Source organism: Stylophora pistillata, chromosome 9, assembly GCF_964205215.1.
Source record: "Stylophora pistillata chromosome 9, jaStyPist1.2, whole genome shotgun sequence".
In the NCBI taxonomy this organism is placed as follows: domain Eukaryota; kingdom Metazoa; phylum Cnidaria; class Anthozoa; order Scleractinia; family Pocilloporidae; genus Stylophora; species Stylophora pistillata.
Genome location: NC_142527.1, coordinates 24309274 through 24324445, shown reverse-complemented (window position 1 = coordinate 24324445; position 15172 = coordinate 24309274). Strand labels below are relative to the sequence as shown.

The window sequence follows — 15172 nt, the reverse complement described above, 5'->3', positions numbered from 1 at the left end:
AGTATTATATAAACGAAAGTATTATATAAACGAAAGTATTATATAAACGAAAGTATTATATAAACGAAAGTATTATATAAACGAAAGTTTTATATAAACGAAAGTGTTATACGTCGAAAGTATTATATAAATGGACTGATTGCCGATGAAGTAAGAGAGATTGTCTCAACTCATTTTATCGGGGTAAAATAACAAGTAAACAAACAGCACAACAAAACTTGGCATCTATGTGACAGTGCGAGCACCCAAAACAAAACCGATTGTTTTAATAGCTTTAAAACTTTGCATAGAACGAACTCTAATATCATTTTTGTATATTGTAAGATTTTCTCCTACTAATATTCTTTGAAATTGTTTTGCCGATTCAAAAATACAAAAATAAGAACTTGAGATTACTAATAATGGGACAAAAAAAAATCATAATGCCACCGAAACCATAGCAATGCAAGATTAATATATTCCTCTTCGGACAAAAGCTTACCATGTGCACACAACGTTAGCAAAGGAAAACTCAATAAAAATAGCCACACCAAAATAATGACTGTGTTAAATCTTTCCTTGGTTATGATGGGCTAATAACGGAAAGTAAACAGAATGGCAATACCGGTCGAGAGCAAATGGTGATAGCAGAGGAGGCGGTTGTGTGAATCTACAACCATGTATTGTTACAATGCTTTACTTGGTTGACTCTTGGTAATTTTTATCACCAGTTGTACCTTCACATTCCTTAAAGGATCCCTTCCAACCACAATACATTGCGCGCGCGATATGTGAAATCCGCCATTTTCTCTGCCATCCGGTATTGGACAAGTGGTGAAGTGGAAAGAAATCCTCGTTCATCCGAGTACATTTGCCTCACTGAGGCCTTGAATTTCCTCAATCGCGTTCCAAATTTATTGTTCTTTCTATTTGACTAGTTATTTCTTAATTATTTTTTCTGTTTGGGAGAAAATTTATCGGGTAAACCGGAGGTCTTCGATGGCCTTTCATGTTCCTCACCGCGGACGACCACAGGCAACCGAGGGAACAAAAAGAATTATCCTTCGAGAGTCAACTTTTCGCCTGTGGAATGAAAGGAAAGAATTGTTGAATATCAAGGGGCTAAGTAACAGCCAATTTGCCGAGATTTTGCTCCATCAAAACATTGAGGAGCTTCGTGCGAGGAAGCTGAGGAGCAGTTCCTGTCAAGAACTGCCAGCTGAAACCTCTATCGACAACGGACCCAACTCAAGTAAGATTTGAGTTCCGTTCATCAGTCTATTTCTCTTCAAGGCTGGTGCACTTTCATTTTGATTTTTTCAAACTGTGTTATCTAAATCCAGTAAACAAAAACTGTTTTCCACTTTTTAGCATTGAGTTTGATTTTGGTCGACTCATTTATAAATGATGTTCTGTATAGGTAGACGTGAGCTCTTCCAATCTACCCCTTTGAGCAAAAGAGCAAGGATCGAAATTGATGTATCTCCTGTAGTTCCGGGCAGAAACGAAGAGGACACAAATACACTGTGAGTACACGCGTTTTACATCAGTTTCACTGAACTTTTAGCCTCAAACTAATGGTAGGCTGGATGAATGTATAGCTGAAAGTATTATTCTGACCTGCTTTTCATCAAATTGACATGCGGATAAACATAAATATCATTCTTATTGCATACGACACCAGTGCTTCCAGAGAATTTCTAATATGATTTGTTTTACACAAACAAACCTTGGCCAACTTCTTGTGGTAATGTTTCAGTTGTCTTTTTATTGCTATGATGATGATGATGATGATGAGGATGATGATATCGTAATTCTTTAATTTTTAATTATTATACTTTATTACTTTTCCTCAGTTTTCTAGCCCTGAACATTCACACAAATCGTGTTTTGAATTACCACTGCATTGTAATTTTGGACATTGTTATCTTTATTTTCCTCTCAGTGTCGATATAACTGGGGTATCCATTGGGCAAGAACCAAAAAAAGATGATTTTCGGGCTCAAGAAATCTCAGTGTCTGCAGTGTCACTTGCGCAGGGTATGGCTACCCTCAATCCTGAATTTGGGAGTCTCAGAGGAGATCCTTTTGTGGATGATAGTATGGGGTATGTACATGTGTATTAATTGATTTAACTTTACTGCAAATTTAGGATCATGTTTTGGTTATATATCTTGATCCTCCACTGTTGAGTGCATTGAACACAACATCTTTTCATGTTCAAGATGTCCCTCATGATTATTTCTAATGTCAATAACAAACAATATTTAAGCTTTCATTGTTTTGTCCTTTGTTCCTAGTTCTGGTCCTGTTTCAAGTGATGAGTCCATTGACAGTTCTTTGTCTGATTATGAATCTTCTGATGCCCTGTCCAGTGAAGGTGAACGTGAAGAAGATGACCTGTATCAGCCTCTGTCTTTCAGGTCAGTAAATATCAAATTGATGAAAAAGAAACATCTTGTACTTATTCTAGGGATTGTAAGGTGAAATCCTGAGGTATGAGATTAAGGAAGATTATTTTGGCAGTCAAATGTAAAACTGCCCATATGCCGCAAGAATTTGAAATAATATTAATTTTGATGATTTCAACTAATTTATTGCATTGTAGCTCCTATGAGCATTCAGTAGATGAAAGTGCAACTCTGACAGCTATTGAATCATGCCCTATTGCTGAAGGAAAGTCAGTGGTTCAAGGGCATCAAGAAGAACCTGTAAATACCTGTTCTAATGTTCTACCAGAAATGGTATCTCGTACTTGTCAAGAACACAAGAAAATGTTACAGGAAACTATTCAGAAGGATTTTAAGGAACTTATGAAGGGCAAAAGTTCATCATTAAAATATCAAGCCCTGTATGAAGGTGCACGAGTGATGGTGGATGTGGAGAAAATTTTGCCATTGTTTGAGGTTCCATGTGGGAAGAAAAGTTGTGGAGAAAAAAATGAAGTTGTGGAGCAAAAGCTTGAAGCTGGTGTGTTGACAGTTATATACCAGTGCAAAAATGGCCATCGTTGTGTCTGGCACTCATCCAAAGTTCTTTCAATCAAAGGTGGGCAGAAAGTGTTTGTTTCATCAACTCTCTTGGCAGCAGCAACATTGATTACTGGAAATAACTTTGAAAAAATCAGCCTCTTTGCATCTTCTTTGAACATGAATTTCATCTCATCAACGACTTTCCATCGTATTCAGACATTTTATGTTGTTCCAAGCATCAAGGAACTATGGGTTGAAATGAAAGGAAAAATTTGGAATCTATTTGAAAAGGACCATTTGGTTCTTTGTGGTGATGGGCGAATGGACTTCCCTGGTTTTAGTGCAAAGTATTGTTTGTACACCATGATGGACCACTTCCTGGATTTAATTGTTGATGTTGAGGTAGTGGTCAAGAGAGAGGCAAGTGGCACCTCTTCACTCATGGAAAAGATGGGCTGCAAGAGGATCCTTGAGAGAATGGTGGGAATATTAAATCTTCAGGAGTTGGTGACTGATGCATCTAGTGTTATAATGAAGATGGTCAGAGAACTAAAAAGTAATGTTTTAGTAAATTTTTTCAATTTGATTTTCTATACTTGGCCCCACGTGCTTTGTTACCTCCTTCAAAACATAGGCTAAAATTCATGAAGAATTTTTTTTTTTCTGTTTATGCCAGTTGAACATGTGATGGTTTCTTTTCATTGATGTTTTATTTGTTGTTGTTGCTTTCTATTTGTTGTTCATCTCTCAACTTTTTTCAATTTTTTTCATCCAATTCTTTCCATAGAGGTGAAAAATATCGGGTTTGCATTCACAGTTGAATTTCAATTATGTTATATATAGTGATTCAAATTTCATTCTCTTCTATTATTATTCACTGTAATCTTAATGTATGTGCTTTCTGACAGGTCAGAATTGTGAAGTGCTGGAGCACTTTTTTCATTCGCTAGATGTGTGGCACAAATCTGTCAAGCTGACAGCAAAGGTGTCTGCTGTAAGTATAATTTTTTAGGTATTGGATATAGATTTGCAAAGGTGTGACTTCAGGGTGGGTGCTGCGTCTCCTATTGGTAAGGCATTAATTCTACTGCATTTCAAGCAAGGAGAAGGCCCTCAAAATGATATTGGGACAACACAAATGTGTAGGTATCTTTCTTGGACTATGAATCCTACTGTATAACTTAATCTCAATCTGGATCCTAATTCAGATACCAAAGTAGGTTTCTGATTTACAGGCCACCTGAAGTAAAATCATTTCTTCCATAGGCCTCAAAAATAAAGCAAATCCAAACATTACAACATTTGTTAATTTAATCCTTCACGTTTTATAATCTTTCCCTTCTAAATTTTAAAATTTTGGAAATTATAACTTTTGATTTGGGGCACTCCTGGTATTGGAAAGGTTGATAAATGGTTGTTTTGCTTGTTTTCACTCCTCTAGGCACACAAGTAAACTGGAGAACTTTAACTCTATGTGCCTGAAATATGCTTCCAAACGAATTGCATTTTCGTAAGTAGCAATCATTATTCATGCACATATATTTCATTTTTTTTTTAATGTTTGTTAATCCCCCCCCCTTTTTACTTGACAACATAATTATTTCGAGGTTAATTTGAGATAGCACAAAAAAAAAAAAAAGAAAAGAAAAAAAAATTGCCATACACTGCCTCATTTAAGAACCTGCTAATTAGAGAATGAATGATTTTATCTATTCTTAGATATGAAGTCTTCACCGGAAGGTGTTTGTTGGCTGTGCTGGATCACAACTTCCATCTTTTCCGGAAGACAATCAGTGGAAAATTCAAGAAATTGTACTCGAAGCGGTCTGGAAACTGGAGAGCAGAAGCAGTGAAAGAGGACAAGAGCTATAGCTACTGGCCAGCACTATTTGCAGAAATATTGTGTAAGAGAGCCGAGGATCTGGAAACTGCAGCAAGACATGTAACTGTGTCTCCAACAAATCCACAGCACCTTGCCCCAACCATAGCCATGAGGGAGTCACCAACTACTGGAGATTTGGTCGCTGCAAGATTGTCAAGATTCAAACAGCAGAAACAGAAATCTTAGTAAACCCACATGGTGACAATTGTCATGATGAAGAAGTGGGAGGATGATTAATCATTGCTTTATGAACTTTTGAATGTTCTTACAATTAGTTTAAAAATGGTTGAGGAACTTTCAAAAACAGGAGATTTTTTACTACAATATATAAGCTCTAATAAAATGTTTTTATCCTTGGCCAACTCATAATTGCTGATAAATGTGTAAACATAGATCGAAAATTTTCTCAAAAACCCGTCCGTTTTTCGAAGCTATAATCAGAATTTTTATAAATCATAGTTGGCCTTTGTCTAACAACTCTCATTCATAAACTCGGGTAAGAGAAAGGGGAAATCGTTTTTCCCAAACCAACACTCAAAAAAATTTCATCAGATATTTGAACGAGAGGAGTAACAATTACTAGTAGCTTACCAATGTGGTACACTTTGCAAAAATTTTCGCAAAATTACAACAGTTCATCAAGAACAATAAATAACAAAATGCTTATTCAGCAACTAGGATTGCCTATATCCCATATAAATGCCATCTGGAGCAGGATAGAATCTCCTTATTGTGAGAACAACGCATGAATGCAAAACACGTCGGTTTCCCTTTCCCAGTTTCCCATATTTCCATAAACAGTACTGTCTGTAGGCTGCCTTTCTAAAGGAATTTGAAGAATAATCCGGTTCTTCGGCCAGTATGTCGAACCTAGCCCGGATAGCTAACGTCAATACTTCCCGGTCAAGGCAGATGTTTTGAAACATGGCGTATGAAGTGGCACAAGTTCTCTTTCTACAACAAACATTCTCCAAATCTAGAGGCATTGGTCTACAAACTGAACAATCACACCATTCAGGAACATCATCTCGATCAGGACCAGGATCAGGATCAGCAGAGTGTGCTGCAGAGTCGCTGATTTCTGCTCGGATGTTTTTCGCATAATCCAGACTTCCCTTGCCTTGGCTGAGAACTCTTAGAAGGATGTGGTCTTTTTCATCCGTGGCCAGGGTTTTAATAAATTCCTTGTGGAGAGAATGAAAAATGATTGAGTGAACTTGAAAGACAGTAGCATGCTTTCATCGAGAAAAAATTTTCGGGTTATTTTGAAACAAATTCGATTTTAAAGTTGCCGAGTTTACAGTGAATGTGTGATTGCTTTGTTGGGAAATGTAACCACCGAAGGCAACGATGGCGTGGACACATATCTTAGAACTAAACTTACTTGTATTTCCCTTTGTGCAGTAGCGGCTTGCTCTTGATGACGAGAAAAAGCACTGGGGTTTCTATTCACCACAACTTCGACCGTCTTGTTCTTGCACGCCGTTCTCTTAGTTCCACACGTGCAGCTGCTGGAGCATTTTATCGACGCATTTTGGCATGGACAGCCAGGAGTTTTAGCCGTCTTTTTGCGGCTACATGAATTCTTACAGGAACAGGTCTGGGACAGGAGAAAATACTTGCTATTGTAAATCGATGAATTTCAAGAAAGGATTTCTGGTCTTGTACTATCACGCAGAAAATGTAGTATTGAGCTTACCACTCGATTCACGATCGCCAAAGGCAAAGGGACAACGTGAGATGTTGATACGATGGATTCCTCGTTTCCTCGGCCGCGTGGTGCCACAGGCGAACCGTACACATTTACGGGTGTCGATGGCCCTTCAACATCGATATTCCTGCTTGTCTCGTGGTCTGTTTCTTCCATTTTTGTCGCAATTGACGTCGATCTCTTGACCTTTCGTCACGTCACGCCGTTTGCGAATCACGCTGCTGGCATCAAAACAATAATAGAGGCGCGCAGGGTATTGTGGTTGGAAGGGATCCTTTAAAGGCCCATTTTCAACCGAGATGCCTTGCGCGCCCAGATCATTTTTCATATATGAAAAATACGCTATTTTCCTCGAAGTTGCGGAATCGCTTTGATATCTTCTTCCATCTTACTAATTAGGGCTTTCAAAGTTCCATCTTGAATCATGTGTGAACAACAAGCTATCGAAGTATCCACATCAGTAAATAGTTTTTAATTCTTACATGTATGACGGTGAAAAACGTCATTTGAAAAGTTGATGCCGCCGAAGAAGCGGTCTAGAGGAAGGCCGGGTCTGCCCGGCTCGGCAAAGGTTATTCGACTTCGAGAGTCTGTGTATGATTTATGGAGGGCAAGGAAAACAACAATGGGTTTCGGTAACACGACAGACAGTGCTTTTGCAGAAATGTTATTGCATTGTTCCTACGATGGAACTAGAGACTTCGGGGAGATTTTTTCGAGGTGAGAATAATTATTTGACAGATTTTTACTTGAGATCCTGAGATATGTATGTAAGCGATCTCATTTGTACAAGTCATTACTCTATAATTGAAATGCGTAAAGTAAATCCGTTTTGGCCAATACTGGTTATTTGTTTATATTTTATTTAGTGTTGAAGCCGGACAATTTCCTTCAACATCAAGTAAGCTTTGTACAAGTTTTATACACAGACTCGATTTATGATTTTCCAGTCTCAAATAATTAGCTGCAAATTTGAATACTGTGTTCTTCACCAAATCTTTGTTTTTCTTTTTAATAGTGTTTGTGAATGACTATCAGAGTTCGCCATTTCACAATAGCGCGATTCCAAAACAAAGACAAACGACTGCAAAGGATCTCGGATGAAAATGGGCCTTTAAATTCTATGATTTTCTTCGGCAGTGTCCTAGTTATCCAGTTGCTTTGTATGGAGCCAACCTTTAGAAGATGTTTGGAAAAAGAATGAAAAATGGTTTTCACTTTCCCCAGAAACTGTATGATGCAATGTCCCATTTGTAATTGAAAACGCCCTTAGGAAATTCAGCATCGACTCAGCGATCCCGGCGGGAATGATTAGGTCAATCCAAATGCTTTTTAGAAAGTGTTGTTGGAGTAGTTTTCAAACTTCAAATGTTAATTTACCTGTTATTTCCACCTTCCATGTTGAGGGAGAAGAATCCTAGGATTGCTCAAAGATTTTACTTCCCTCAAGTGTAGTCACCATTATGGACTGGTAGAATGCTGTGACAACGGTGATTTCTGTCATTTAGTCAATACGATCAGTTGCACGAATTAAATCAGTTTGAATTCGGGAGACTGGCCGCACAGACAAGTCGCAGCGACAAAGGTTCGGCATGTCATACGAGGCGATTGTTGCTGTGTAGAGTCCGGTAGCAACTTATTTCTTAACGTGTCCTAACTTTCGAACATTTAGTTTTGTTTCATCACGATCTCTTCGCATTCGTCGTCTTTCTTTGTATAATATTTTCTATTACCTGGGATGGAAACCTAAGCGTTCCCGTTACTGCATCGAAAGTGCACCATCCTCAATCTGAGAAAAAAAAGGGAACGGAGCGATAAAAAACGCAAGTTCTAGAGTAGATATCTACGAAAATCGCCGCTTAACAAAAGCGTAAAGTCGTTTTTCTTCTCTCAATTTATTAGATTGAAACTGTTTAAGCTTCAGTTATATAAGAGTGTTCCTGATACGTCTTTATAACAGCAATATTGACATATCTGACAAACAACCAATAATCGGTAATGGGCCTTAGACGCAGGCAAAATTACGTATTATGAACGCCAAGCCGGCTTGTTTTAAAAGAGGGTCCTTTTTCCTTCGCTTAAATAGTCCTCAGAGTTTTGTCTCCCTAGTACCTAAGTTGCCATAAGTCCCAATGTTTTGTTCCATTCGATTTCGATTTCTCTCTGGTTTTGCATTTTTTTCGTGAACACAGGGTATCCAATGGAAGGTGCGGCGAAAGGCTCGACGAAATTCACTATTTCTGAAGTAGTAAATCAATGGATTGATCGCTGATGAAGTAAAAGCGATTGCCTCAACCCAAGGCCACACAAGAAATTTAATTTCCCTATTCTTACATCGATTTACTTTGATATAAAAGTTAAACAACAATAGCACCACGCTGGGAATCCATGTGATGGTGTAGGCACCTAAAACAAAACCGACTGTTTTGATAGCTTTATAATTTTGCATAGTACGAACTTTTACACCGGAGTCAGGGGGTCCTTCAGCTTCCAAAACTCTTCTGTATTGTTTTCTGGCTAATTTGTAAATGAAAATATAGCAGAAGGAGATCACTATTAACGGAAAAACAAACGCTGTGCATACCATGGCTGTAACTAGTAGTATTCGATCCTCCCCTGGTCGAAAGAACAATAACGGAAAAGGAAGACTCACTGAGATAAACCACACTGAAATAATGACGACAAAACATCTCCTCTTACTTAAAATGTTCCGATAACGTAAAGGAAACCGAATCGCAATAAACCGATCGATTGAAACACAGCACGAGTTCAAAGTAGTGGCTGCGGTTGTATGCGCCCACAGAACTAATGTCATCCTAAACAAATTATTATAGACGGAAGGTTGAATCCAAAATCGAGTGACAATCCAAAAAGGATCAATGGCAAGGCCCACCAAACCATCTGCAAAGGATAACGAGGCCAAAAACCGATTGGAAATTGTTCGTAAAGACCCGTTTTTGTAGAACAGCCACAACACGACTGCATTTCCAGTTACAGCGGCTAAACCAGACAAGGAGAACCACACTGATAGAACGATGGAGGCTGTACTGCTGAGATATTTGTCCGAGCAGTTTAAAGTTTCCATCCTAAGTTGGTGTAAGGCAACAGCAGAAGTCCAGCGAGAAATAGGTCTGAAAACAGTCTGAAACTTTCACTTGCTTGACCTCGTTAGGGGACAGATGTTACTGCGATGTTTTTTCTTCCTTTTTTGCATAGAATTATTCAAAGCTTTCCTTTTCAATATGCAGTTTACAATTGACAGGTACGCCTAATTTTTCTGCCGTCAAATTGGGTAAAGGTGCGCGTGAAATTATAAATATCCCAAAGTTTTGAAAACATGTTTTGAAACTTTAATTCTTATTTTAATCTTCTTCATTCCATCAATGCAAAACCCAGCAAGGTCTCCATCTATTTCCAGCGATTTATTGAAAACCAATAATACTTTCTCCCCGACCGACAGCTGCTTTTGAGTAAGGAGCTGCAAGAAAAAACACAAATCATCATTAACTACTAGTTTAACTGCTTCTAATAACCTCTTTTCCTTACTAATCTCAGAATTGGTCAGACTCGTGGACTGGCTCAGTGGGCAACCAAACCAAACTTCAATGGGATAAATGTGTTGAGTTTCGAATTCAAAATAATCTTAAAATAGTCAGTAATTTTATACGTGTTGCTGGTAATACGGAATTTTAAACAACTGCTTTGTTGAAAAAAGACATAAATAATTAAAGCATCTTATTTATTTCAAATTTTCACCCGTAAGGAGCACAATGCTTTATGATAATTTACCGACACATTATTTGTCTAAATTTGATTGAAACTTTCAATTTCTATGCCTATCAGGTCTCTAAAGAGATACAGTAGAATGGCGCTGTAAACTGTGTGTCGATAGATAGATAAATCGTTTATTAAAAAGAAACAACTCGCAGTCCGAAGACTGAATTACGTGTATAATATACAATACAAGAAACAAAATTCATAGTTAAAATGGTTTGATAATCTTAATAATAAAAATATACAAATCTAATAAAAAAGTTTCACTTAGGATGATCTTGTGTTAAAAAAATATACATACTTAAACATATATATTTACATCCTTAGGCTATGGCTAACAATAAAGGATTTTTTAAAACGATCAGTCTTGCACACTGGCACGTTAAACTTTCTATTGCTGCGCAGCTGCCTATGGTGCTCAGCTTTAGGTGGGAGCAGACCTGCGAGCTTGTGATTAATGTCAAGAACAATGTCATTAAAAAGATCAAACGATAGAGATGCTCTCCTGTCGTAAAGAGAGGAGATGCCTGCCTCTTTGAGCGCGCTGTTGTAGCTTGCATAAGGAAAGATAATGCGCAAGGCGCGCTTCTGAATACGTTCCAGCTCTTCGGATAAATAGAACGGAAGGCTGGAGTGAAATACTTGACATGCGTATTCTAAAACCGATCTTATGGTACTACAGTAAAATAAAACAAGATCACTCGCACAGATACCAGCACGTTTGAGTTGACTCAGGAGGTACAATCTTTTGGCAGTAATAAGTAATAAGTCATTAGCTGTTAGTCAGTTTGTATTCTAGTCACTGACGCATTAAAAGTTCACTTAGGACGATTATCGCTAGCGGTATGGCTGTAGTTGGTACCTGAGGTTATGTTACTGTGCTGTGGCATTGATTAGAGAGGTTTTAAGGAACAATCTTATGGCAAACGGTGAAAAAAAATCGACTTCCTGCCATCTGTTTTCATCTGCTTGTTCGCTAGGACTAAAAAATGTACATAAGCCTTGAACGAAATGTTTTTCTACAGGCCGACTTGCGCCAAAGTCACCAAAAGAGGTCATAACAGCCGTATTGGTAAATACAAAAAATAAATTGGCGGACATGTCGGTGTACCACGTCGGTCTAGCGGGATTTTAACTCTTTTCTCTCATAAACTTTCTGTTCGTTCTAATATATTTGCATAGCTGAATCTTTAGCAGGGGTCTGGTTCTCGAACGTCCCGTAGAGGTGTTCTGTTTTCACTTAAAATGGGGGCCCTAAAGAAACAAAAGGGACTGGCTAGAATGCCAGAACCTCCCTCTCCATTTTCTAAATTTTGATCTTGAAATATGGCTTCGGGTCCGTTTAAGTCCCTATGACATCTATTTTTTAGCATTAAATTATAAAAATAGAAGCATGTAGAGCGTGTCTGGTAAGATTTCTGAGTGATTCTTTTGCGTTTTTATCATTTTACGAGGCGATAAAAGTCCGAAATTGTAGTGAACCTGGGCTCTCTGTATCTCTTTGGCCGCGTGAAAGGGTACTGGTACCCAAATATTCGTGACGTCACGGTAGTAAGACCAAGTTTATCAAAGAAGGAAAGTGAGTGTGAAATCTATTGTTTACGAACTTTTGAGCGTAAAAATGCCGTTTCGATGTGTAGCTTGGGGTTGTTCGAATACCCCCGACTCGAGAAAGAATATTACACTCCACGAGATTCCTTTTGAGGGCGATCAAAGTCCAGAGGGTATGAAAAGGCGAAATAGGTGGATTCAGTTTTTGAGCGCAGTGTGCTAAGTGGACACTTTGAATTGGCACATATGTTGAATACCGTAATTATTTGCTTATAAGCCGATCCTGGCTATAAGCCGAGACCCTAAACTTTTAGCTTCCAGAAGTTGTTGGATTTTTATGAAAAAGAAGTTCAATACTGCAATCATTTGCCTATAAGCCGATCCCGTCTATGAGCCGAGACCAAAACTTTTGTTGAAGTATTGTAAAAAGGTCCACGCGAGTTGTTAACTGAGACGAATGGTGAACTTAATATGTCAGTAAAATGAGCTGTATTCAAAGTATCCTGTATTAAATCAAACACTTCTGGAGTGGTTTTCGCCTTTTCGGGGCAGAGTAGTCAGGATAAAATGCAATGTTTGGAAGCAAAGACTCAGCTGATTTCTGTGAGATCGTGTTACTTAACCGTGGGAACAGTTGTTTCTGATTTGCCGGTTGCGGATGTTGTCAAAACAAGTCAAAGCAGTTTACTGTAAATCTCGCTTTTGTTCATTCTTTACGGGAATGCAATCAGCGGATAAATTCTGCGACTAAAGTGAAGGAATTGTGCAGCGATCCAAAGTGAAACGGGCTCGGGAAGAAATTCCAGAGGAGATGATGGAGAAATCATCTACAACATGCGGGATTTCGAACGCGCCCAACGGCACAGAAGATGATAACATTCACACCGATGAAATTGCTTGAACTAGCGGACGATAAGGCCAACAGAAAAGAAGACGACGAATTAACACTCATTCTTGAAGTTATCACTTAACAAAACGGCTCCATTCAAATAAAAGTAGTTGGGTAACTATAATTTTGCGTAAGACTAGTAATTTGTGTAAGTTGATGATCGCGCGGCTCTTAGCCGAATATACATTAGATTTACGGTATTCTCTCGTAAGAATTTTGTTTTTTAAAGAAATACTCGGCCGTAAGCAGAACCCCCAGTCTTGTTAACGTTTGAGTAGTTCTCATTGTATTTTCGAGCAAAAATCGCTCAGCTTATAGGCAAATGAATATGGTACATTTCAAGACGCAGGATTTCTCAAGCGATCGGCTCTCTCTCGTATCTTCCAGTACAGCCGGCGATTTGAGAGAATCCATGCATTCTTCGCTCTTTTGAAAACAATGGCATTCTTTAAAATTAACAAGAACTCGGTGTATCAGTGGGCAGAACAACACCTAGTAACATTCGCAACATAGACTAGAAGACTGATTACAGTTTGTAAATTCCCGCTCGAAGGATCTAAGACGATGTGGTGATTACAAAATTTATGTTTCTGTTTATATCCAACCATATCAAACAAATTGCAAGTTGTTTGCTACAAAACTTTGTAAGTCTTACATAAGAGAAATAAGAGCGATATTGATGTAAGATTCGAGAAGACGACAGTGTCCAGCTTAAACATGCGGTCACTAAAGACGGCAAACATTCATGTAACGTACCACTTTCCGTAGAATCGAGACCTTTCAAACGACTTGTTAACATTCTGTCCCTTTTCAATTTTTTTCGATACGCTAGTGGCTCGTTTGAATTTGGCCCTTCTATGTTGTCCTCCCTGTTTTCTATCTTACCGCTTTGAGTTGCAATTTCGGATTCAATCGCCACGTATTCCGGAATATAATTAAACTCCGAGTCATCGGAGAAGAAACTTTCGTCAGAACAACAGGAAATATCGGACATAATGACACGAAACTATCACCGAAGTAGCCAGGGAAATTACTAATTATAAAGCCCACTTGTTTGCATGATAAGAACATATGCTTACTACTGTGCGCCCAGTCCCCTCTTGCTCGGCCAGACATTTTATCTTCGGATTATAGAGCTTGATAAAAAAAAATTCGGGAAACGGTAAAATACCCCTAATGTTGCTAAAACATGTTCTAGAGTCATTACATTTTGATGTAAAATAATAAAAAAATAAGTGTCATAGGGACTTTAAGTTTCTGGGAATTTCGAGAAACGAGCCCCTGGCAAGTGTAACTCTTTGTAAATGTCTTGAAATACTGGCTATGTATTAGTGATGCTATTTAAACAATAGAGTTTTTCTGTCAAGGAACTGTCGGCTGATAGTTGCCCCGCGGAAATTTGATGTTCTTAAAACAAATATTTGCCGGAGAAACGAAGCTTCGAGGGAAAATATGCTAGTTTTAAGAACATCAAAATAACCAAGGGGCAACTATCAGACCAATAGTTCCAAAACATAAAAACTCTATTGTCTTTATTGTTCACCCCTAAATTTTCTTCCGTGCGCCAGTTGAAAAACAGTCAAAACCCGCTAAATGCAGATCAGTCAAATATTTATTCATGCGTTCAGCTTGTCACAAATGTCAATAATTGGCAACCGTACATTGGCTAAATAATACGTTATACCTGTCAGAATTGAAAGGTCACTGTTTTTCCGATCTGCCCAACTTCGTGGCTGTCAAACCATTAAAAACTTTTCACGGATGAGTACTATCCATCCGGGTATTTTCCGCGGACGGGCACTAACCATCCGGGCATTTTCCGCGGATAAGCATTGTGGGCTGATAATGTCTCTCCACGGATGAACACTATCGCGTCACGTGATCAATTTTAACCAATAAGAATCGGAGAAAATTTAATGATGAACTATAAGGGCTGATAGTGTCTCTCCACAGATGAACACTATCGCGTCACGTGATCAATTTTAACCAATAAGAATCGGAGACAATTTAGTGGTGAACTAAATAGACCTCCATTTATCGTCCTGAAATAGTATTTGTGCACAATCCTCGCAGTAAAGAGCACTATTTAAGCAACTGAGTGAAAATCAAACTTGTAAAAATTCAGGCCTGTAAGGGATTCGAACCACTGACCTCTGCGATACTAGTGTAGCGCTCTACCAATTGAGCTAACAAGCCAACTGGGAGCAGGTCATCAAATTAGTCCGACGTAAACCCGCAAGATGATAAATCAAACACAACGAATATATGAAACTCATATATATGAACTGCGATTATAGAAACGTATTTGTGCACGATCCTCGCAGTAAAGAGCACTATTTAAGCAATAGTGAAAATCAGACCTGAAAAAATTCAGGCCTGCGAATAGTTTAGTTTAAGTTTAAGTTTAGTTTAAG

The 15172-nt window shown here is 38.4% G+C and overlaps 2 protein-coding genes across 2 annotated transcripts; one reads left to right on the top strand and one right to left on the bottom strand.

Annotated features, from left to right (window-relative positions):
* Window positions 1-722: 722 nt before the first annotated feature.
* Window positions 723-5191, top strand: LOC148723971 (uncharacterized). The gene is made up of 9 exons (XM_088734520.1): window positions 723-1231; window positions 1400-1505; window positions 1925-2086; window positions 2280-2402; window positions 2588-3507; window positions 3860-3945; window positions 4218-4231; window positions 4327-4461; window positions 4671-5191. The coding sequence occupies exons 1-9, from the start codon at window positions 979-981 to the stop codon at window positions 5017-5019; spliced, it is 2148 nt and encodes a 715-aa protein (XP_088590646.1). The 5' UTR covers window positions 723-978; the 3' UTR covers window positions 5020-5191.
* On the bottom strand, window positions 4671-6998 carry LOC148723970 (uncharacterized). Its single transcript, XM_088733811.1, has 3 exons — window positions 6533-6998; window positions 6218-6433; window positions 4671-6017 (listed from the first exon to the last, which is right to left on the bottom strand). Exons 1-3 carry the CDS (start codon window positions 6698-6700, stop codon window positions 5508-5510), a joined length of 894 nt encoding a protein of 297 aa, XP_088589937.1. The 5' UTR covers window positions 6701-6998; the 3' UTR covers window positions 4671-5507.
* Between the last annotated feature and the right edge of the window lie 8174 nt (window positions 6999-15172).